The sequence below is a fragment of the Carya illinoinensis genome, chromosome 9, assembly GCF_018687715.1.
Source record: "Carya illinoinensis cultivar Pawnee chromosome 9, C.illinoinensisPawnee_v1, whole genome shotgun sequence".
NCBI lineage: Eukaryota > Viridiplantae > Streptophyta > Magnoliopsida > Fagales > Juglandaceae > Carya > Carya illinoinensis.
The window spans coordinates 16,594,334-16,619,509 of record NC_056760.1 but is presented as its reverse complement, the minus strand read 5'-3'; the positions used below and the strand labels follow the sequence as shown (position 1 = coordinate 16,619,509).

Sequence of the window (25,176 nt, the reverse complement as noted above, 5' to 3'; positions counted from 1 at the left end):
TGTTTCTTTACATGCATAACATATTTGTGATATTCCATTCCTTATTTATTTTATTTTATTTTATTTCTAATTTTTATTTTTATTTTTTTATATAGGCTAAGAAATGAAAAGGGACCTAAAAAGGGCACGGCAACATATATATATATATATATATATATGCATTTATTCAAAGGAACCCCGCAACATATATATTGCTTTTTGGAGATTCAATTTGCACGAAGGGATTTCTTTTATTAGGCATTATAGGACTTGAAGACTTCTACGGCAACCATGATTCAAGGGAGACTTTGATCTACCGGGAACACATTCTTTTTATTTTATTTTCATTGAATGCCATACGTAATTCTAGACTTGGAACGCTGCACACAATTTTTATTGACTTGGGCATTTCAAGTCGCACGGAAGATTTTTCTTTTGGGATGTTTAATCACACTGCAACACATAAATTCTTCTGGAGTACTCATTCACACTGCAGCGTGTTGAAGAGCTCATTGAGGGGTCTAATTGCTGCCACAGTCTAGCCTTCTTTATTACTTTCAATCTCCATCTCTATTCATTTGGCTTGATCTTTTTATTTCCTACTTTTTATTTGATTCAATTTGAAATTTATAGTATATTCTTGATATTTTTGGCTTAAAAGTATAGGCATTTTATTTACTGTTTATTTTATTTTATGTTAGTTATTTTTCTTATTTCTCTAAACTTCCATTAAATATGCATTATAATTATATTTTAGATTAATTTCAATTTATTATTTAATTTTCAGATTAATTAAAATTTTTTAGCGTAATTGAATCTTTAATTGTTAATTTCAATTTGTTAGTTTTTTACGTTTAATTTTGACACTAAAAAAAAATTCAAAAGTATGAATCTAATCTATAACTAGTGCCCATTTTATTTCTGTTGCATTCTTCCATTCATTGTACATACCACCACTTTTATTTGTGAAACTTTTCACATTTTATACGAGTTTGGATTTAAACAACTTTTTCCGAAAGGACGATTTAGATATTTTATTCTTAATTATTACACGACATCTTACTACACTTAAAATAGCATTTTTGTTACTCATTTTTGAGTGAGTTAATTTTATTATTTATAAATTAGTGTATAAGCATACCATTTGTATTTAGACTCATTATGTAAAAAGAAACGTTAAAATACACTATAAGAGAAAGGACTACGACCAATTCTTTTGCGACAACTCCAATTTAGAGTTTTTTTGTATAGAAAATGATATCTAGCTCCCTCAAGTTTATCGTTAGTGCATTTGATTTTTTTTTAAATGTTTAAAAAAGTTATCATGTACATTTGTGTAATTTTTTTTATCATTTTAAAAAATAAATATAAAAAGTAAAAACCAAATGCATTAGGGGTACACTTGAAGGGCTGAGCAGCAACACCCTTTTTGTACTTGCGTATTTTATTTTTGACGAGCAAAAACTCTTCACTAAAAACCACTTGTCCTCGCAAATAATCTCGACAAAAAAAATCAACCCATGTGTTATAGGAGTGTACAGAAAACCGAGCAACCGACCTAAACCGACCGGAACCGACCTCAGGACGTCGGAACCGGCGAAGAACCGGTCGGCGGTCGGTAGAAAAATGTATGAACCGATTTCGGTCGGTTCGGCGTGCGGTTTAGATCTTAATAAACCGACAAACCGACCGACCGAACATAATATTTTTTTTTTCCTTTTTATATAAATAAAACGACGCCGTTTCACTTAAGTGAGTGAAACGGCGTCGTTCCTTGATATATATGTTTCGAATTCATAGAGTAAACGGCGCCGTTTGGCATTAGGCCAAACGGGGCCATTTTGTATTAGGGCAAAACTGACCCTTACCCTCTCGGCCTCTCCCAGCTCCCTCAGAATTTCAGACTTCACTCTTCAGTCCTCTCGGCCTCTCCCAGCTCCCTGTCTCCCAAGTAGGCCTCTCCCAGCTCCCTGTCTCCCAAGTCCCGGCCCGCACGCCGTCTGACCTCTCGGTCTTCTCCCTCTCTCCCGACCTCCGGACCTCTCGGCTCTCGGTCATCTCCCTCTCTCCCGATTCTCTCCTCCGAACCTCTTTTAATGGTAAATCTCATATTAACTGTATTAGAATATTAAGATTTTAATTTCTTTTATAATTATTATGATAATTACAAGCCGTGTATTTTCACGTCCGTTTATAACTAATGAAACTTATACAAATATGTTGCATATTTATCAAGAAAATGGTACGGTAAAAATAGATATTTTTTTTGGGAAATTTTGCATATTTACTTGATTTGGGATTTGGGAAATTTGTTGGTGTTTGGTGTAGAATCCAAATGGTGTTTGCTGTTGGTGTTTGGTGTAGAATCCGAATGGTGTTTGTAGTTGGTGTCTGGTGTAGAATCCGAATGGTGTTTGCCGTGTTTGTTTGTTTGCTTTCAAATGAATCAAATGATGTTAGTTAAAGGAATATATTTATGAAAATCAAATGGTGTTTGCAGTGACTACTGAGCTCGTGATTAACCGGGAACCCTTAGAATCCAAATGTTGAAGTTAATTGAGCTTGTGATTTTGAAATTAATTGAATTTAATTTTGGGAAATTTGTTTCTTATTTAATTTTGAATTTAATTTTTTACATGTTAGATGGATTCCTCGTCAACTCCAATCGATCTTGATAATGATAAACAAACTGTTAATTTGGGAGAGACCCAAACACCAAAACCATCAAGTGCCCCTAGTAGTACTTGTCCACTTCCTAGGAAACGGAAGGGAAAAGACCCGTCAGTTGTTTGGGATCATTTTACTAAAGTTGAGGGGTGTCCCGTAGATGATCTGAAAGCTAAGTGTAACTATTGTGGCAAGATTTATGCTTGCCACTCAAAGAGAAATGAGACTTCAACTATGCAAAATCACTTATCTGCATGTCCAAGAAATCCTCATAAACATGGGCCTCTAGATAGATATCAACAAACATTGGCGGGTGAGGCAAGACTTGATGAGGGGATTGGAGAGAGTGATAGTAGCGTCGTAAGGAATCTTGTGACCCACAAATATAATGAAGATGCAGTGAGGTTGGCTATTGCAGAAATGGTAATTATTGATGAATTACCATTTAGAATTGTTGAAGGACAAGGCTTTAGGAAGTTGGTTTGGTTACTTGAACCAAAATTTAAAGTGCCATGTCGTGTCACAGTTGCAAGAGACTGTATGAAATTATTTACATCTGAAAAGGCGAAGCTTAAAAAATTGTTTAAAGATGGGGAGATGAGGGTTTCATTGACTACTGATACATGGACATCGATACAAAATCTGAATTATATGTGTCTAACTGCCCATTTCATTGATAATGATTGGAAGTTGAAGAAAAAAATTATTAAGTTTTGTTTGATCCCTAATTATCGAGGGGATACAATTGGAAAATATATTGAATCGTACCTCCTTGATTGGGGCATTGATAAGATATTTACTGTGACTGTTGATAATGCTACTTCAAATGATACTGCAATTTCTTACTTGAAGCATTTTTTGATGGGGAATTGTTGGGTGGGAAGTACATGCACTTGAGATGTTGTGCTCACATTTTAAATCTTGTCGTGAATGAGGGTTTAAAGGAATGTAATGATGCCATCACAATGGTTAGAAATGCGATTAGATATGTGCGCTCCTCCCCTGCTAGATTAGACAAGTTTATGAAATGTGCAGAAAAAGAAAAAATTGATTGTAAAAAAATGTTGTGTCTTGATGTGCAAACCCGATGGAATTCAACTTACATGATGTTGGATGCAGCTGAAAAGTTTGAAAAAGCTTTTAGGCGGATGGAAAGTGAGGATTACAATTTTTTGTCTTACTTTAATGAGGGACACATAGGGCCTCCTAGATCTGATGAGTGGGAGACAGTGCGAGTTTTTGTGAAATTCTTGAAGATGTTCTATGATGCCACTTGTCGATTTTCTGGGTCCCTTCATGTCACGGCAAATACAAGTTTTGTGGAGATTTGCATGCTCCAAAAAGAATTGGTTAGGCTGAGTGGGAGTTCTAATAGTTGTTTGATGAACATGGCCATAAGCATGAGAACAAAATATGATAAGTATTGGGGTTCATTGGATAAGATGAACTTGTTGTTATTGGTTGCCGTTGTGCTTGATCCTCGAAATAAGTTAGGGCTTCTCACTCGTAACTTGAAAAAAAATTATGATGAGACTCGAGGATTACATTTGGTGTCTAGTGTGAAACAGTTACTATTCGACTTATATGATGAGTATAATACTACATTTGGTTCTACCTCGAGTAGTCGAGAACATGTGCCCGCTACGACATCTATACCCACAAGAGAAAGTGAAGAAGAGGCACAATTGTATATGGATTGGTATGAGCCAGATAACGAGACTGAATCTGCTGCTTCTAAAACAGAGGTAGACCGATATTTATCAGATGGTTGTGAGGCACTCAGTTTATCTTTTGATTTGTTGATCTGGTGGAGATAAAATGAGGTCAATTATCCTATACATGCAAGGATTGCACGAGATTTGTTAGCCATGCCTGTTTCCACTGTTGCCTCAGAGTCAGCATTTAGTACAGGAGGCCGTGTACTTGATCAGTTTCGTAGTTCATTGGCTCCGAAAACAGTTGAGGCACTTATTTGTACTCAGAATTGGTTGCGACATCCGTCGGCGCCAATTGATCTTCGAGAGGCCATGGATAATGTGGAGAGATTTGTGGTAGAATCTGGTAATGTATTCATTCAATATTCATTTATTTTTATAAGTTAAATTAATTTATTTCTTGATTATTCAAGTTTATTAATATTTGATGTTTAATCTGATTTTTTTTTTTTATATTTATATAGAGTTGGGAGCACAATCAGGCGTCACAACTATTGAAGATTGAAGACTTTGCAAATATGGAATGAGACATTAAAGATCTAAGATTTTGATTTGTTAATTTGTGTTAGTTGCTTGCTTCTTACTTAAAACAATTTGTGTTGATTTGTATTTGTATTAAACATCTCCTCATTTAGTGGACATTTTTATTAATTACTTAGTAGTTAGTAGTTAATAGTTATTAACTAACTTATTAGATTTTAGAGTATTATTTAGTAATTACTACTACTTACTATTATTAGTTTCTAAAACAATATTAGTTTTATGGTCTTAAACTAGTAATGAATTTTAAAAATACAAGAAGAAAATTCTAAAATATTGTGAATATAGATTAATAAATTCAATAGATTGAGTAGAAAAAGCCCAAAAAATAATTGAAGTGAGCAAAAAAAAAAATCTAAAAAGGCCGAAAGGGGCCCAAAAGAGGCCCAAAACAGTGGTCCAAACCGGGCAAAACGCCCTCTGAAAAGGGGCCCAAAACAGGGCCCAAAACAAAAGCCCAAACCCGTGAACCGACCGGAATCGGTTCTGACCGGTTCCATCCCTTTGCACGGTCGGCGTTCGGTTGGCAAATTTAGTTGATTTGGGTGGTCGGTCGGTGGTCGGTTCGGCATAGAACCAAACCGAGGAGGTCGGTTTTCAGGCCTGTGTTAGGTGATATTTAACTATTTGCAGCGATATTAAATAGCGGCAAAAAGTCACTATTAACCTGTTTACCCCTAACTTTAAAAACACTTCCCCTTAAAAACGATTTTTTGTGGGTTAAAAAATCCTAACCTCAGCCGTCACCCCGCCGTGCTATTCCATCCACAGTGGGCTTCTCACCCTCTCGATCTCATTGTCTTCCTCAGATTTCTCTATTCTTTTTCTCTCATTTTCTCCCTCTCTATTTCGTCGTCTTCGTGATAGTCACCGCCGTTGTCCTCCATGCCTATTCACCTTAAATCACTGGTATCTCCTCTGCTTCCCTTGTTTTCCCCTACATCAAACACCCCTCCCCATCTCTCTCTATCTTTGTAATTCTTTGTTATATCCCTAGCCCCGCCGGCCACCACCACCACCTCTGGCCAATCAAACTCCCATCCCTCTGTTGCCTCCCATTTTCTCTCCTTATCTCTATCCCGGTCACTCTCCTCCTCTCTCAATTTCATTTCTCTTTGACTTGCAGTACTCACCTTGAAATTTTAAGCCGCTGGCCACCCAACCTCTATATCCCTCACTTTCGGCTTTTGTCTCGATCGCATGATCGTCATATAGGTCCAAAATCATAATTGTTGCTTTTAAAAGCATCAAGCAAAGCCTTCATCCTCTTTGTCTCTCTCGTGCTCACTATCTCTCTGTCCCAGCAACGCGCACAGACACCCAAGATCACTCAAAGGACCATCATGTCATCAACTAATGAGAACTCCCAGGACAAGTAGCAAAAACTCAAGAATCCTCAATCATCCAAAAATTTTCCTTCCGTGCTGTAAGTGGCTCTTAAGCTAAACTTGGAAATGTTGTCATTGGAAATGTGAATTGAGAACTATGTGGTGTTGTGGTGAATTGTTTTTTACTTACTGTCGAGGTGATTTGTGAAATGTGTACTGAAGTAATGGGATAATGCGAAGTGTTGGCCCATTGGTGGAGAATCAATGATGCTAGCTGCGATTTCATATTTTGTGTAGAACCTTTGATTGTTGTTCAATTGCGCATTTTTGTTACTTGAATAGAATTGTAAATCTCTTATTGAAAATTAACACTGTTGCTCTTCAGTCTCTTGCTAATCTCGGTGCAGTGTTCACGTGCTTTTCACAATAGAGGCTTAGTTCGAACTTAGTGTCGTTGGATTGTTAGTGTAAAATGGTGGGTGAAGAGTACTAATTGACCCAAGTTTGTTAATATCTCTGATTTCGTTATGATCCCAATTAATTGCAGGAATTACGAGGGTCATTACAGATTTTCAATGTGAAGAGTATTGACGTCCCAAGCTAGCTTCTTCTGTCCTTAGGCGTGATCAGTTCGTTTCTCAATAGGTTTTGACTAATTTATTAAATTATATGAATTCAGTCACCCTTTCTTTTGTGTTGCGATTGACAAGTGGGCTGGACTTGCTATTGGGTGGACTGCTAAATATTATACCAACTATGCTTAAAGGTTATTATAGTACATCTTCTTCTGATTTATTAAATCTGAAAGTACTAAGATTTACTTTCAGATTTAAGATTTAGATAATATATCCTTACAAGTGAGTTATCTTCTTCAGATCTTATACATTTTTGCTTCTGATATTATCATCAATACATATCCATGTACATTGACGGACCTACGTATACCTTAGGCGGAGTCATGACACCCCAAAAAAATTAATAACTTCGTATGCTTTCCAAATTTTTTAAAAATTTCAATATACTTAAGAAATTTATCTTTCTATTTTTTTTTCTATAGTCCCAAAATTTAGTATAATTTCTATATATTATCTATTTTCAAGAATATGGCCTCACCAAAATTAAATTAAAATTAAGTTTAGAAGAAATAACAAATGTATTAATATGGATCTCAAAGTCTTTTATTATACAATATTAAGTTTCTTAATATAGAATCCAAAGTGAAAAAAAAAATCATTTAAATTTAACGATCTATATGAAAAATAATTCAGAGGTTTTATTTTATATATTTTATTGAGTAAGAAAAACTTTATTTAAGATCTCAATTATAGCATTGTATGCTTGATGTCACATGAAAATGTCTAGATTTTAAACGAAAATTAATAAACTAGCTTATATACTGAATGAAATATTTCATTCTAACATTCGTTTTTATAAAGAAAATAAATTTTATAAAATATTTCATTAATTACACAAATAATAGTGGATGAATATTATTCCATAAAATATTGTCGTCAAAGATATGAAATATATATTAAGTTTTATTTTTATAATTTTATTTCAAAGTATACGTAGCAAATTATATTTTATATATAATTATGTTACATGATATTTAATCTCTTTTAATTCTATTTTATATAAATAGGTCACACGGTAGAAAAATTGGACCCGGCCTCCTCAGAAAAATTGTTGATTCCGTCAGTATCCATGTAATGATAATGGGATCTTTTTCCAACCTCTGTTGTAGAAATGAGGCATTCAAACTTTACGTTGCATGAACATTTCATATTTAGATCTAAAAAAGATATCAAAAATTTTGAGTCAAATATTCTCAATTTTCTTTGAACATGATGAAATTGTCATTGCAGTCCATATGATATATATGTAATTGGCTACAGGTTCATCCATAGTGGCTCAGAATCAAAATGAAATGTCAAGGAGACTTTCTACTACAAAATAATTTTATTATATATTAGTAATTCTGTGATACGAACATCATTTTGTGACACGTCCCTATTTTATTATATTTTAATTAAATAATTATTTTATTTATCATTAATATTGGTTCTCTTGTTTTAAGTTTAATATGAGTTTCGTTGTATTATTTTATGATTTCTAAGTGTGAAATTTATTTCAATGTGTTTTTATGGATATTAATTATTGTTTATTATTTAAATCGCTCTCTATTTTAAATTAATTTTATTATTGGGTTTTACTATATTATTTTACTTAGTTATTGTGTTTTTAATTTAAACTATCATTTTCATCCTTTTCTTTAGATTAATTTTAAGACCCTAACATGAAAGGTTTGGATCTAATTTCTTTCCCTTTTTCTTTTTTCCATTTTTCTTTTCTTTTCTTGCTCTTTCTTTTTCTTTCCCTATCTATTTTTCCTCTCCCCTGTGCCCGACACTTCCCCTTCCCCTCTCTACCTGTGCGTCCCTCAACCCCCAATCCCGCAATGTGCCACCTTGTGGCGTCATCGCCCAACTCGCCAGCACCACCGCATGTTGGCAACCCACCTCCACCGAACCCTACCTCCGCCTCGTTGCCGTCCTCTCCCACGCACCCATCAAAGACCCATGGGTTTAACCACTAAACTCCACTGTCCACCATTGCTTGCCACCGCACCACCACTAGTAGCTTCCCCTTCCACCGGTGACCTCCCCTAACCAACCTCATGCCGCATAGTGGCCCCTAGCCACCACACTCTCTCTCACTCTTCCACGGCCTCTCTCTATCTCATTGGCCTGATCTCCACCATGCACCACCACCCATGACCACCAGCCACCACCATTCATTCCACCGACCACAATAAGCCTCTCCATGCCCAGCCCAAGCCTCCCTTAGCTCCCATTTGATTTTCCATGCTTTGAACCCACGGCTAGTCCTTGTAAAATTGCTTTCCATCGTTGTTTCACCACTTTTGGCGTTACCCATAGTTTTGCACACTTTTGTTCTTCCAGAATTGCCTTTTCATCATTGTTACTAATTTATCAAAGAATTTATTGAAATTTAAATATATTTTTATACTAACTTATTTTCTGCAGTCTGATTGATTGTGACGGGCCTTGGGCCGGATTGGAGGATGTGTTTAATGTGGAGTTAGACTGTGATTGGTGTATTTTATGTGATGTGTGATATGTCATGACATCAAATATACTGTTTATATTTTCATGTGTTATATTTGAAAACTAAGTTTTCGTGTTAAAAAATGATTTTTGGGTACATGCGTAATAAAAGGGTTGAAAAGAATGAAAGAAAAGAAAGGAACTGTAGGGATGGTGGTAAGCAAGGACAGTGGTAAAGTCGTCTCACCTGTGATTCCCGTCTATATTGCAAGCTGTAGGGATGGTGGTAAGCAGGGATGGTGGTAAGTCCCCTACGTGATTCCCGCCTACAGTGACTGAATGAATGGAATTATGTTTGGGCTATTTTCTAGAAAAATGGAGATTATGATTAAATGGATATGAGGACCATTTTATGAGAAAATGGTGGAATTATGTTTGGGCCATTTTCTTGGAAAATAGAGATTTATGATTAAACGGATACAAGGACCATTTTCTGAAAAAATGATGGATTTATATTTGGGTCATTTTTTGAAAAAATGACAGATGGTATTTAATGGAGTGTTTTAGGCTAAATGAGATTTTTGGTGTGCGTTGGAAAAATAGTTATTTTCGGAAGAAATAATAGTTTTGTTTCTTGCATGTTTTATCATGAGGATGTATTCATGCTGGCTGTATTAATATGTTTTTATCTCTTGGATTGTTTGATTGATTACTTATTGAGATCTATAATCTCACGTGGTATTTATACCCTACGTTCTATTTTATAGAATTGTAGATTTTGATGTAGAAGATGGCGTTGAGCCTGAGGGATCGGCTCCGCCGGAGGAGTGCCTTGGAGTCAGTTGTTGGCTATGGGATTTATTTCCCCTTTTGTCCATGTATTTTGGCTTTGTATTATGTTTTGTTGGATAACTATATAACCTCTTTGAGGATCTTTCACTGTTGTGGTTTTGTTATAAAAATTTTGGTACTTATTTGACTATTTTGAGTTCTCCACTGCGATTATTTCTGTATTCTTATTTGCATATTCACACACTAAGCACTTGACGATTGGGGTTTGTAACCCGTATTATCATCATTCCGGTGTCACGATTCCTACCTTTTTTAATATGTTCCTTCTATTTATGACTGTAAAAGAGATACTAATAGTCTAATGAGTTTAAATGACCCCCATCAAATACAAAGGATTTTGCCACTATGCACTTTCTTTGGGTGTGTAACACATGAAAACATGGATGCTTCTAATCATATCTGTAAGTATTGTACCCATGAACTTACAAATGTACAATGGTTTGGAGTAAATTTAGTTGCCATTTATGAGTTGCAACATTAGGACTTTTTAGAAGCCTTATGATATCAATTCAATCCCCATGTCTGTAATGGTTAGCTTGCTAAATTTTAACATTGGCGTGTTAATGCTCTATTTTCATTCTTCCTTAGATGAAAATTGAACGGTTCAAACACACTTTAGCAACATTAACTAAATAGACTCTTGGAGGATCATGCATGCTAGGTTTTGTACTTTCATGTGCTTTGGGAAGTGTCAAGTTGCACACTTAGAGTATATAAGGGATTTTTAGTTACTAATGTCTTGAAAAACCTATGAGAATGTATATTTATTTAGATGGAAAAAAGATCCAGTACCCTATGGTAGTAGGCCTTCTCTGGGATCGAGCTGTCGTACTGATTTACATGTTGTCGCCTATCTTTCTTATATTAGTTATTTCTACTTTATAAATGTAAGCATTTTTATTGAGTTGGTTGTTGCTATTATGTTTGGATCTTTTGGCTGAATTGGTTATCTACTTAGACAATTGTGTAATGACTTTATGAATTACAATAAAATGTAAGATGTATATTCTTTATATATTCTATTTCAGTACTATTTTCTTTTTGTAACATCCTATTTCTTGTGAGCTTTGCTTGCTATAAATAATTTTTGTTATAAATACTTATTTGATGCAACAAGAATTGCCGTAAAGAGCATTTGCAAACAAAGAAATAAATTTTTTTGTCCAACAACTTACTTGCGACAACAAGAATCGCCGCAAATACCAAACCTGAACCTTTGTAATGGTTTAAGCAGCAGCTGCAGGACATGACCTTTTGAGGCAAAACAAAATCTCTGCAAAACCAAAAATAAATGTTTTATTTTCAACTCCATAAAAAAAGCGCTTGAGACATGCTCTTGCGTCCATATTGTGGGGTTGCTATTTGGTCACCAATGACCTTTTTCGGTGATGTGCCTTAGTTGCCGTAAAAGGCATATATGTTATAGTGATATAAGAGCATCTATATTGGCTTCATTAAAGTTATTTTCAAACTTTGATGAAAAGTACATGTTTTCTTTAAATTTAAAACCTTCATATCCATAACCCCACATTGGATTCATTAAAATAATAATATAATATTATTTTTTAATAATAATATTATTTTTTTTTATATTTTGCAATTACACTAACCATATCATGTACATTAATAATTTAATTTGATCATTAAATTATAGTTTTTCAACTAATTTTTTCTTCAACCTAATTATTCAACAAACACATTTTGCCAACCCGTTTTCTACCCAACAAACATAAATACAATTTATGAAACCAACAAACACATCTACAATTATTAATGGACATATTTAAGATTTCCCTTTTTATTGTTTTAATGGACATTAGTTTATCGAACCTTTCACTAGTGGTGTTTTAATAACCAACGTTTTTAGATTAAATTCCTTGTTAATTCCGATTAATATTGCTATTAGATTAATAGCCGAAACTCGAAAGGCATCAATAAATCTAAAGAACTCAAGTTGCTGCCATCACACTGAATAAATAACAAGCATCTTCTCTCTCATTGCTGCCATTCACAAAATAAATAATACAAGTAGTCTGGTATTAAGGCAATCAGCCTCGAGGAAGAAGATGGCACAGACTCAACACCAAATGAGTCCAAGGAAATGCGCTAGATAACATAATTGGAATTCTCTGGAAAAGTCTCTAACAGCTAACCAATTAAAGCTTAACACATGTCCCGAGTCTAGAATATCCTTTGTAACTAATTGTTGATGTGTAATCATAGGATTTGTTTATTCAAAACTCGGTTTGCTATGAGAATATTTCCTGTTGTAAAAAACGTGTATATAAGGATGAGCAATGCCTTGTAAATGTAAGCTGGAATATATAGAAAACATAATTTGTAATTTTCAGCCCTTCTTTATAGCATTTTCTCAAGTACTCTGTGTGCATTATTTTCCTTCCTGGTTTCAATGCCTTTTCATGGTATCCCAAGCCAGTAAAGGACCAATGTCCAATCTCAATCCCTGATAAACACCATGTCTTCATCGAAAAATTCTAGTGCCTCTCATACTGCCCACTCAACTCCACCCAACACTTCCATCATCAACTCTTCTGCTTATTTTGTCACCATCAAACTTACCCTTGAAAACTATCTGCTATGGAAGCACAGATTGTACCCTTTCTCTGTGGTCATCAGCTTTATGGCCATGTTGATGGGTCTACACCACCTCTACCTCGAGTGCTTGCTGACCTTCCTAACCCTGCGTATGTCAAATGGATACAGCCAGACCAACTAATCATGTCAACCATTAATGCTTCTTTTGTCCGACTCAGTGTTAGCCGAAGTGCTGTAATGCACGACTGCCTTTGAGGTTTGGTCCATGCTACAAACCTTGTTTGCCGCTCAGTCCACTGCTCAAATAATGCAAACCCATTATCAACTTGCCACTTTTAAAAAAGGATCATCCTCCGTTTTTGAGTATTTCAACAAAGCCACAACGCTTGCAGCGACTCTTGGTGCTATTGGCCAACCCTTACCCTCATCTAAGTTTATCATATACTTGTTAGTGGGTCTAGGCATTGACTATGAGTCCATTGTGACCCCTCTTACCACTCAGCCAGACTCACTGACTACTCCTCAAGTTTATAGTTATTTGTTGAATCATGAGTCTCGACTCACACATCAAACTGATAGTTTGCTTTCAAGTACCCAGTTTGTAGCTAATACGACCTCTACTCGCTCATTTCCTTCCAACTCAAGTCGTGGTAGAAATAATTCCACTCAAGGGCAAGAGGTCATGGCTTCAATAGAGTTGGTGCTCCACAAAATAACTTCTCTAGTCGCCCAGATAATAGACCCTGTGTCAAGTCTGTCACAAACCTAGCCACATGGCCTTAGTTTGCTACAACTGTTTCAATCAGTCATACCAAGCACCCCCACCTCCCTCTTTTACGGCCAACTATAACACTTTGCCTCACCATGCTCCCACCTCATCAAACTTATGGTTCCCTGACACTACTGCCACCAACCATTTTACCTTAGATTTCACCAACCTTAATATGGACTCCTCAGTTTATCAAGGCTCAGATCAAGTAAGCATTGGGGATGACTTCACTCTTCCAATCCAACACACTGGAACCAGTCTTCTTCCCACAACCTCGGGCAACTTTATTCTCTCTAAACTCTTTCTTGTTCCTTTAATTACAAAAAATCTTCTTTATGTTCATCAATTTTGTTTAGATAATCCTTTTTTCTTTGAATTTCACTTAGAATGTTTCTTTGTGAAGGATTCGTGCACCCAGGGTGTTCTTCTTCAGGGCAACGTTAGAAATGGGCTCTATGAGCAATCTACTGGTACCAGGGTTAACTCTCCACAACATGATTCTACTCCTCATTCTCAAGAATATGTCGATGAAAGAACTTCCTCTCAAACATGGCACAATCGCTTAGGCCATCCATTTCCAAGGACAACGTCTCTCACCATCAATACTTTACAACTTCCACGTTCTTCCAAAAAACCTATGATAGCTTGTGATACTTGTCCATTAGCTAAGTCGCACTCACTGCCTCATCCATCTAGTTTGTCTAGGTCCTCCACCTTTTATTTTATTGTTTTTTGATATATGGGGACCGTAATTTGTGCCATCTTCCTCTGGCTGTCAATTCTATCTATCTATAATGGATGACTTTTCTAAATATTTGTGGATTTTTCATCTTTAGACTAAATCAGATGTCACTACTATATTTGTTGCCCTTTTGAACTATGTTAATAATTTTTTTTCATCTAAAGTGGCCTCTATTTAGTTTGATTTTTTTTTTGGGGGGGGGGGGGGGGGGGGAGGGAATTTCTACCCCTCCATAAAATTCTGACAAATTTTGGAATAAACCATAGAACCACTTGCCCATATTGTCACCCACAAAATGGGTCAATTGAATGAAGGCATCAACAAATTGTAGAAATCAGCTTGGCTCTCTTGGCTCATGCCTCAGTTCCCCAAAAATATTAGGTCGAGGCTTTGCAAATTGCCATTTTCTCGTTAATCGTATACCTACACCAGTTTTACAAAATGTTTCTCCCTTTCAATCCCTTTTTAAAACTTCTCCTGATTATAATTTTATGCGCACTTTTGGGTGTTTATGTTGGCCTAATTTGCATCCTTTCAATATACACAAATTAGACATTCGATCTAAACCATGTGTTTTTATGGGCTATAGTCAGAATCAAAAAGGCTATAATTGCCTTTATGTTCCCACGGGCCGTATATACCTTTCAAGGGATGTTACCTTTCATGAGGATGCTTTTCTGTTTGCTACACCCAGACTAATAGGTTAAAAAATATTTCCTACTAATGTTACCAAAAATACACCTCATCACTTCAGTTTGCCTCATTCAAAACCCACCTCTCAACCCGTGAGCCCATTACCAACCCAAGAAACTCTCACTAAGGCCCACAACTCTAACTCCTCTATCATTCCTTTGTTGTCTCAATCTCTACCCAGCCCACAATATCTTCTTCTACGAATAGGTCATCTTCTCCCTTACTATCTTCTCAATCGCATCTCTCTTGGACCCGTGCTACTCCACCTTTTCTCCCTCAGCACGCGATGCTAATGGCACCCTTGAGCGTTGCAAGGCACGCCTTGTGGCCAAGGGTTTCCATCAGCAGGAGGGTTCAGATTTTATAGAAACCTTCAGTCCAGTTGTAAAACCGGTAACGATTCGGTTGATCATTTCCATTGCTGTTTCTTTGAGACGGTCATCACACCAGTGGGATGTCCAGAATACCTTTTTACACAGTGATTTAGAGGAAGATGTTTTCATGCAAGAACCCCTCGAGTTTGCCAATCCAGACTACCCTTATCATGTGTGTAAGTTACGTAAATCCATTTATGGTTTAAAACAGGCCCCAAAGAGCCTGGTTTGCAAAGCGGAACAATCATCTACTGATTTTAGGTTTTCAAGCCTTTAAGTCTGAATCTTCTCTCTTTGTTTATTGCACATCTGTTGATACCATTTTTGTGTTAATTTATGTAGATGATATCATCGTAACCAGTTCCAATTCCAACTTTATCTCTTATTTCTTGACTGCCTTGAGAGTTACATTTCTAATTAAAGATTTAGGATAATTGCATTATTTTTTAGGCATAGAAGTTACACGGGATTCACACATTTTGTCTTTTTCACAATCTAAATTTATCTCTGATTTGTTTAAACAGACAAACATGCATAACTCTAAACCTGTGTCTACCCCAATGTCAACATCTGCGAAATTATCTGGTCTAGATGGATCTTCCTTTGAAGATCCTCATCTATATTGCAGTGTTGTTGACAATCTACAATATTTGGCTTTTACTCATCCAGATATTTCTTTTGTTGTTAACAAAGTGTGTCAATATATGCACTGTTCGAAAATATTCCATTGGCAGGCAGTCAAGCGCATTCTTAGATATCTGCGTTTCACCCCTAATTTTGATCTCCATTTTTTAGTCTCTTCTTCCTTCTCTCTAATGCTTTCTCTGATGCTGACTAGACTGGATGTCCTGATGATCATAAGTCCACTGGAGGATTTTGTGTGTATTTTCATTCTCATCTTATTTCTTAGGGTTCAAAAAAACAACCTATCATTGCTCGTTCATCAACAGAGGCTGAATACAAAACTGTGGCTAACACTACCTATGAACTCCTTTGGCTCCAATCATTACATAGTGAGCTTGGCATTTTCTTATCAAATCCTCCTATTTTATGGTGTGATAATCTTGTTGCAACTTATCTTTTAGTTCATTCGGTCTTACATTCTTGCACCAAGCATGTAGGACTTGACTATCACTTTGTGTGTGATAGAGTAGCTGCCAAGGCGCTTCAAATTGCATTTGTTTCAAGTAAAGATCAAATAACAGATATCTTTACTAAACTACTATCCACTGCACGGTTCAATTTATCGCGATCAAGTCTCACCATTTCATCGGTGCGGCTTGATTTGAGGGGGGCTATTAAGGCAATCAACCTCGAGGAAGAAGATGGCATAGACTCAGCACCAAATGAATCCAAGAAAATGCGCCAGATAATAGAATTGGAATTCTCTAGAAAAGTCTCTGACAGCCAACCAATTAAAGCTTAACACATGTCCTGAGTCTAGAATATTCTTCGTAACTAATTGTTGATGTGTAATCATAGGATTTGTGCATTCAGAATGTGGTCTGCTATGAGAATATTTCCTACTATAAAAAACGTGTATATAGGGATGAGCAATGCCTTGTAAATGTAAGCTGGAATATATAGAAAACAGAGTCTGAAATTTTTAGACCTTCTTTCTAGCATTTTCTCAAGCACCCTATGTGCATTATTTTCCTTCCTGGTTTCAATGCCTTTTAATCTAGCATCACACAAAATAAATAACAAGCATCAGCCCATGATCATTCCATAACAGTCAAACATTCAGATTAATCAATACAATTTGCTACCTTTAAGAATTCATTATTATGAAATCACATCTAAGAAAATGTGATTTTAACATTCGACTGTTAAAAAAGACTTCCATCAATGTGATTTCATAATAATGCAGATTTCTTCCATAAACCTTGATTATGTGATTTTGATGAAATGCATATGTCTTCCATAAAACTTAAATTATGGAAGACATCTGCATTTCCTTAAAGAAACTTCAACATCTAAAAAGATGGTTCTGACTCGAAACAAGTAAGAACTTTCATTTGTCATCTGGTTTTAGGTTTGACACAGGATCTACTTTCCTATTCAAAAGAACACCATAAACCATCCACTTTTTGATGTGAGCAATGCCAATGAACTTCGTGTAATGTGTTCTCTAATCAATATAAACTTGATGCTATTTGTGGTTCAGATCCAATTCAGTACTTTATGGAAATTACAAATGGTTCCAATTTATTCTGCTCTATCTACATTGAGTACAATTCAGCACTTTTAGCGTAAAAACAAAGCATTTTTAAACTGAAGAAAGACTACAATAATAACAGGTATTCAATAATTTCAAGGTTAAACCAAAATTCTAAACTACTCTCAAGAAACAAAGAAATCACCAAAGGAAACTTTAAATAATCACTATTCTTAAAGCCAAGATGCTCAATGTAATTTGACAAAGACACAAAATACTATTCCAAGGGTAAAGAATTGAGAAATTTCCATCCAAATAAAACTTATGATCCACAGATAGACTGAATGACCCATACCTCCAATTTGCATGTTAGAAGACATCAAACTTACCACAATTGGAACTTTAAACCATTAATATGCAATGGTGAGCTGACAATGGCCAGACAGAGGAGGCTAAGGTGCTAAGTTTAACTACAATAAATATATATATATATATATATATATATATATTCATAAAAGTCCAGTTTAAGCATTGAGAGAAGCATGGATTGGGCATTTCCAACTTAGCAAACCAAGTGAAAAAAACCCAACATATAGACTCCTTAACACAACTTTATACTTGAACTCCTACGAAAATTGAAAGAAGTCCCTCGAGAAGTCGTTGTTACCTCAAAGCCAAGACCTGGTGAAGACCAAGATTTGCGGTCTGGAGCTCAAATTTCTAGAGAGGGAAAATTAGTGAAAGAGGGTCATGTAGGATTAATTTTGCCTAGACTGATGCCTTTCACAGTGAGTTACCCTCAAGCAGTGTCGAGCTCTAGAGGGAAGAGAGAAAGAGAGAGAAAGAGAAAGGGAAGAGAGAAAATGGAGAGGAAAAATTGAGGGACAAATGAAATTTTTTTCAGAATCACAAGCGAAAGAAACATCTGGGAGGAAGAAAGGGAGAGGAAGAGAAAGGTCTGGGAGAAAGCAACAAATTAACGGGCGAAAAGTGAGAGAGCAGTTAGAGGAAGTGATTTGAAATAAAATAATGGGAATAGATTATAAATAGTGACTTTTCAAATATCAAGATGAAAATTAATTTACTGTAATTCAAAGTTAGAGTTTTGATGTTCAGCGAATTCAATGCTAGCGTTTTAACCTCCAAACTCTTCAAATTTTGGAGCTTTCTTCGTTATATTGAAACCGATGCCAATGCTCTAATATTTTATACTAAATGATATTTATGTCTTTTGCGGCCATTTTTAGACTTTTGGCGGCGATTCTTATTTGCTGTAAAAGATATATATTATAGTGATATAATATTGTCTGCCCATTGCCCGTTGGGCATGCAATATTGTTAACAGATAATGGATAGCAAACAAATCTATAGTTTCTAAAAGACACAACAATAGATAGCAAACCAACGTTCTGAAATTACTGTAATCCTTTTGGCTCCCAAAAAACCGCTTTCAATTATTTCTACTAATAGTAATGAAAATAAACTCAACATTAAAAAAAAAATTAAATAAACACAACGGAAGCAAACTCAATCCGCTTAGTTGACAAAATCTTCTCTTTTAATTAAAATTGTTTCTCCACACATTTTGCCCTCTTTTTTTTTTTTTTTTGGATGATCAGTACATCTTCGCCCTCTTTCATCGAAGATGAAGGAAGAATCTTCCAAGCAAACAAATACCTAAATTTTCGTTGTGGAGGTTGTTACTCACCATACAAAAATGCTAAATCAATATCGAACCAAAAATTTTAAAATCCAACAACCACCATACAAACTCTAATCCTTGCACCTAATAAAATCAACCCACAAAATCAAATAAAACCAAGATTGATGTAAAAATAGTGAACATTGGGGCATTTATTTAAAACTTCTTACCTTCAATTAGGGACCAACGAACCTTACAAAGAAATATTCCACAATCCAACCAATGGAGAGAGCGAGCGAGCGAGACACAGAGATACATCATACATAGAGAGAGAGAGAGAGAGAGATTACTATATCTGGCGTAAAACTGTGACTTTATGTCCAGGTATTGGGTAATGAGAAATGATTTATGCAGTCGGGAAACGCAGTCGGCGTGCAGTCGGCTGTAAAAAAAAAATTAATACAGGACCTATATGAAAAAAAAAAATTATTTTTATAACTTTTTATAATTCATGCAGGTCCCCTTGAATATAAAATAATTTTTTTATAATTTTTTTTTATTCATTCCGTACAGCCGACTGCACGCCGACTGCGTTTCCCGACTGCGTGTAGCAAAGCCCTTGGGTAATAACCCAATCCCAAACTATTAAAATCGGAAAACAGGTGAAATTTTAAAAAATAATGCCCTCTCATTTTGTTCTATCATTTTGACTACTCATATATTTATTTATTTATTTTTTTATTAAAAAAGTAATTATTAATATATTGATTTTTTTTACTTATTATTTAAAAATGTTTAAAGCATAAATAAGAAAAGTGCAATGTTGCATTAGGGCACATAGCATTGGCATTAGTTTATCTTTATGCAAATGCAAAATTATATGTCATGGAGATTGTCTTTGCAGAAACTCTCACATTTATTATTATTATTTTTCCTAAAATTATTTGTTTTTAGCTATTTTTCAATTAGAACCCACTATATAAAATCTGTGAAGAAGTATGAGGGGAGAGAAAAAAAAATAATAAAATAACATTTATAAAGTGAAAAGTACATCTGTAAAGATGTATTGACACTATTTATAATTATATAAATATTTATATATGTATAATTTAATATAGTCAATTTAATGGTCCAATTATACAAATATATGTTTGCATTTATATATATACTAGTAGTTGGGCAACGTCCAAGGGACGTTTGTCCAGTGTATAGAAATATTATTTTTATTAAGGAAAAAATTTTGAATAATAATGTAATATTTTTAGAAAAAAAATATATAAATTCTAACATCAAATAGTAAGATAGACTTAAATCAGTTTTAAAGCATTTAGAATTTATAAAAAAAAAAAAAAAAAAAGAATCTTGAAACAAACATGTGCAGCACAGGAGATAAACTGTTAACAGTAAAGACACGTTTTCTTAATTTAATAAAGCAATTATTTTTAAAAAGTAACATAATTTTTATAAAGAAATAAAATACTAAGGTTTTTATAAGATATTATTATTTGATTTTAATGTTTCATAATGAATTTAAATTGATAAATAAATAATATTTTATTAGGATAATTGTATTCGTAAATGTAGTTGGTAAATATATTTAAACTTAATTATTTTACATTTCTCTTTGTTTATATAAGGAATGAATAAAAATTTTAAATCACATAAATAAATTGATATATAAATTATAATTTATATAAAAGATCATATATATATATAATAGAATATAGAATATATATTTATATAATTTATATAGATATATATAATAGAATATATATATATAGATATCTAATATACCTCATAAATAAATGATCATCAATGCATAGGTTACAGGATCATGCATGCTGCATGAATTTTAATAATTATGAATTTATTCATAAGTGATTGGGGAGAGAGATTAAAAAATTAAGAACTTTTAAAAAGAGAGAGCCACTTTAATTTATTCATGTAACTAACGGCGTTAATTTTAACGGTAAAACAACAAAAACCGTTAAACCAATAAAATTCCGTTAGATAGCCACTTTATATATATAAAGATATATATATATAAGAAAATGATCTGGACAAATTGATTGGCATATTACTATTACCTGATTTTCAAAACCTAAAAGCATTGGAACGGGTCAGGTATTTTGGATAGGCTCGGGCTGGGTACACGACTTTTCGTGCAACCCTGGAGGCTAGAATTATTAACTTTAAAGAGACCCGCGGGAAAGTTCAACATGACGAGTGAGAAGTCCAAAGCGAAATAATGACAAGAAAAAGACATTTTACCTAATCAGACTTTTCAGTTGCGATAAAGCTAAGTTCAGCATCCGAACGGGTATCGCGTACGGTACTTTCTTTCATAATTTTATGGAAATTTAAAGGATATTATTAAACGTCCTTATCTCTATTTTGGGAAAGCGTTTGTGAGATATACAGTAGTTCATTATACATTTTTAAATTATTTTTTATTAATATTTTATATTAATCATTTATACTTTTTATTATATTTATCTATTTTCAATTATTTACACTTTTTATCATACTCATATTTATTATAATTTTATCTATTTAGAAAACTATTATACATCTCCAAATTATTTTTTATTAATATTTTATTCTAATCATTTACACTTTCTATTATATTTATATATTTTTAATCATCTATACTTTTTATCATACTCATATTTATTATAGTTTTAAATAATAATTTTAAAAATAATTTAAATAATTACAAAAATATAAAAAAATTAATTATAAAAATATTATCATACTCACAAAAAATAATTTAAATTTTTGTTTAAGATATTCACTAGAGTAATAATTCAAAACATAAGAAAAAATATTGAGTAGTTAAATTTATAAATAGAAGTGAAAGAAAAAAGTAATAAAAAAATAATAAAAATATATTATTTTAATAAAATATAAAAAGAATAGAAAATGAGATATAAGAAATTTTTAAAAGATGAATAAAATTTAAAAATATCATTTTTAACTAAATTATAAAATATTTTACGAAGCACCCAATGTAAATGTTCTAAGACTTGTTGTAATGAAGTATTCCACCGCTACAAACAACTGGCCGTCCGCTGGCCGGGACTTCATCACATGCAATACCTAGCTGTTTTAATTCAGCATCGAACCTGTCATACTGACACATTGCTGGTACTTAAATAATGGGAGGCCAGTATACGCATGGTAGGCCAGGCACCATCAGAGATTGCGTGCACTTGCTTTTATAAATGAGAGTACTGGGCAATCAGCTATGAACTAGAAAACCCAATTACGTACTAATGAGGAAATCATGCAACCAATTTAGATAGCAGCCTCCAACTCTGTCATCTTTATCTTATTTCAAAACTCTGTGCTCAGATATCAGGTCCTACGTACGGCCTATATATAAATGAGAGTGGGCCGCAATTAGCTATGAATTAGAAAATTAATCAGAGGGAGAGAGAAGAACATATTATATATATATATATATATCATTGTGGGTTTTGGTTTGATATATCTGTTAAAAGCTATGGATCATCAAGAAAAGCTACAGACCCTGGGAAGATCTATTGCAGTGCCATGGGTTCAAGATCTGGCCAAGGAGAAAAAGTCTACAATTCCACCACGATATGTGATACCCCATCAAGATCCTCCCCTCATCATTTCAAATACCTCTTCTTTACCCCAACTCCCTGTCATCGACTTGCAAACCATACTTTCCAACAACGAGGATTTCTCAGAGCTCGACAAGTTGCACCTTGCTTCTCAGGAATGGGGTTTCTTCCAGGTATTTTCTCGCAACCAGATCGAATTAACAATAATTTAAAAAGTAAAAATTGTTGATGGAGTGTACGTTATCTTAAAAGAATATGGATTAATTATAATTATATGCACTACAGCTGATAAACCATGGGGTGAGCAGTTCGTTGTTGGAGAATGTGAAGTCTGGCATTCAAGAATTCTTTGAACTCCCAATGGAAGAGAAGAAGAAATATTGGCAACAAGGAGGGGATATAGAGGGATTTGGGCAGGCCTTTGTCGTCTCTGACGAGCAGAAGCTCGACTGGGGAGACCTTTTCTACATGGTCACTCTTCCTACCCATTTGAGGAAGCCGCACTTGTTTCCCAAGCTCCCTCTCCCGTTGAGGTTCTCTCTCTAAATTTACACAATTCAATAATTGGTTTTAATATTTAAACAGTACCATACATAGTTTCATATATGCTAATTAATGAAAAAATTAGTCATATATATATTAATTAATGTAACTATGCTATGATACTATATGAAATTATCATCGTTTATTCCAAAAGTTTAAGCTAACAAGAATGATAGATTTTATTATTAATAGCATTTGCTAACAATCTTTACACCTATCTCTATATTTGGACAGTAAGAATAAAACGTGCATTTCTCCGAACTTTAGATATATTAATTAAAGCATTTGATCTATCGAGTAAAGGATCACTAAAGTGTATATACCTTCTTTAATTTGCAGAGACAATTTAGAAGCTTACTCGGCTGAATTAAAAGCTCTTGCAATGAAAATCTTTGACCTAATGGCAAAAGCTCTGAGAATGGAAGCTGGGGATATGACTGATTTGTTTGAAGAAGGGTGGCAAGGCATGAGGATGAATTATTATCCTCCATGTCCGCAGCCAGAGCTTGCCATTGGTCTCAAGCCTCACTCTGATTCCGTTGGCCTAACAATTCTCCTGCAAGTCAATGAGATGGAAGGCCTACAGATAAGGAAAAATGGGATGTGGATTCCTGTTAAACCCCTACCAAACGCTTTCATTGTCAACATTGGTGATATTCTGGAGGTAAGTAGCCCAAGATCTTGAAAATTAGAAGAATAAATGAAAAAAAAAAACTCGCCTTTGTCGCCAATGGAAGCTGGGCAAGGACCCACTTCAAGTATTTTTCAGATTTTTTTAGATGAATCATTGCGTCTATAAACACCTGTTTATATTTAAAACGTAACAAACTAAGCATGAGGCTGGTGAGGAGAAGAAATTGCTCATTAGATATGTTACTGTGATAAAAAGGTTTAACAAAAATAATTTCATAAATTGATGTTTATGTGATGCATTAGATATGTTTTATAATAAATTAGCCAACTTTACGATCTGACGTACCATATCAAATTTTGTTAATTTATTAATTTACTTTAATGAAATATAAAGTATTTCTTGTATAAGAAAATAGTTAAAAAGGAGATTGGAAATTATGTCCAGTACTTATGCCTATTGTCGATACATATATGTGAAATTAAAGGGGCTTTGTTACATGACGCACATGCAGATCGTGACAAATGGAACATACCGAAGCATCGAGCATCGGGCAACAGTGAACTCGGAGAAGGAGAGGCTCTCTATTGCCACATTTTACAGCCCAAAGCTGGATGGAGATATGGGACCAGCACCAAGCCTTATTTCTCCGGAGAGATCACCTGCTTTGTTCAGAAGAATTGGTGTTGCCGATTACTTCAGGGATCATTTTTCACGGGAACTCCGTGGGAAATCATATCTCGATACCATGAGGATCGACCACCCAAAATGAAGAGAAAAGCATTTAAATCAGTACTCTGCATCTACTTATCCATAATCAGTATCAATAATAGATCAGTACCCAGCTTCCTTTTGATCATGGCATGCAAGGGGGAGATCTGGGGTTTCGATCTGTGTCATTCATATTGTACTAATAATTAAAATAACTATTTGTAATTCTCTTGTGGTACTGTACGTTTTGGTTTGACTTGATTAATAAATCCTAATTCATTAACGAAAAAAGGCAAATCGATCATGATACTGATCCGCATATTATTTGACAACCCAACTTGATCGAATTGATTAAAAATAATATTTTTGATCCCATTTTCTTGAACGATAATGGATTTTCTAACTGACTTTTCTTCTAAAAATTAAAAAAATTAAAAAAGTAATAATAATTTTCTTGATTGGTCAAGTTGAATTGTCAAATGGTATGCTCTTTAGAAGGATTCTGGAGAATCATGATCCTTATAATCAAGATACGTATGTAGACGTACCACTTGACATCCAACTAATTATTGTCTGAATTGAATATTTTTTTAACATATATTTTTTTCAGATTTTTGT

General features: G+C 34.3%; 1 protein-coding gene across 1 annotated transcript; it reads left to right on the top strand.

The window, feature by feature from the left end:
- The first annotated feature begins 22,345 nt into the window (after positions 1-22,345).
- Positions 22,346-24,849, top strand: LOC122276264 (protein SRG1-like). Its single transcript, XM_043085853.1, has 4 exons — positions 22,346-22,846; positions 22,959-23,206; positions 23,556-23,880; positions 24,362-24,849. Exons 1-4 carry the CDS (start codon positions 22,589-22,591, stop codon positions 24,617-24,619), a joined length of 1,089 nt encoding a protein of 362 aa, XP_042941787.1. The 5' UTR covers positions 22,346-22,588; the 3' UTR covers positions 24,620-24,849.
- Positions 24,850-25,176: the final 327 nt, after the last annotated feature.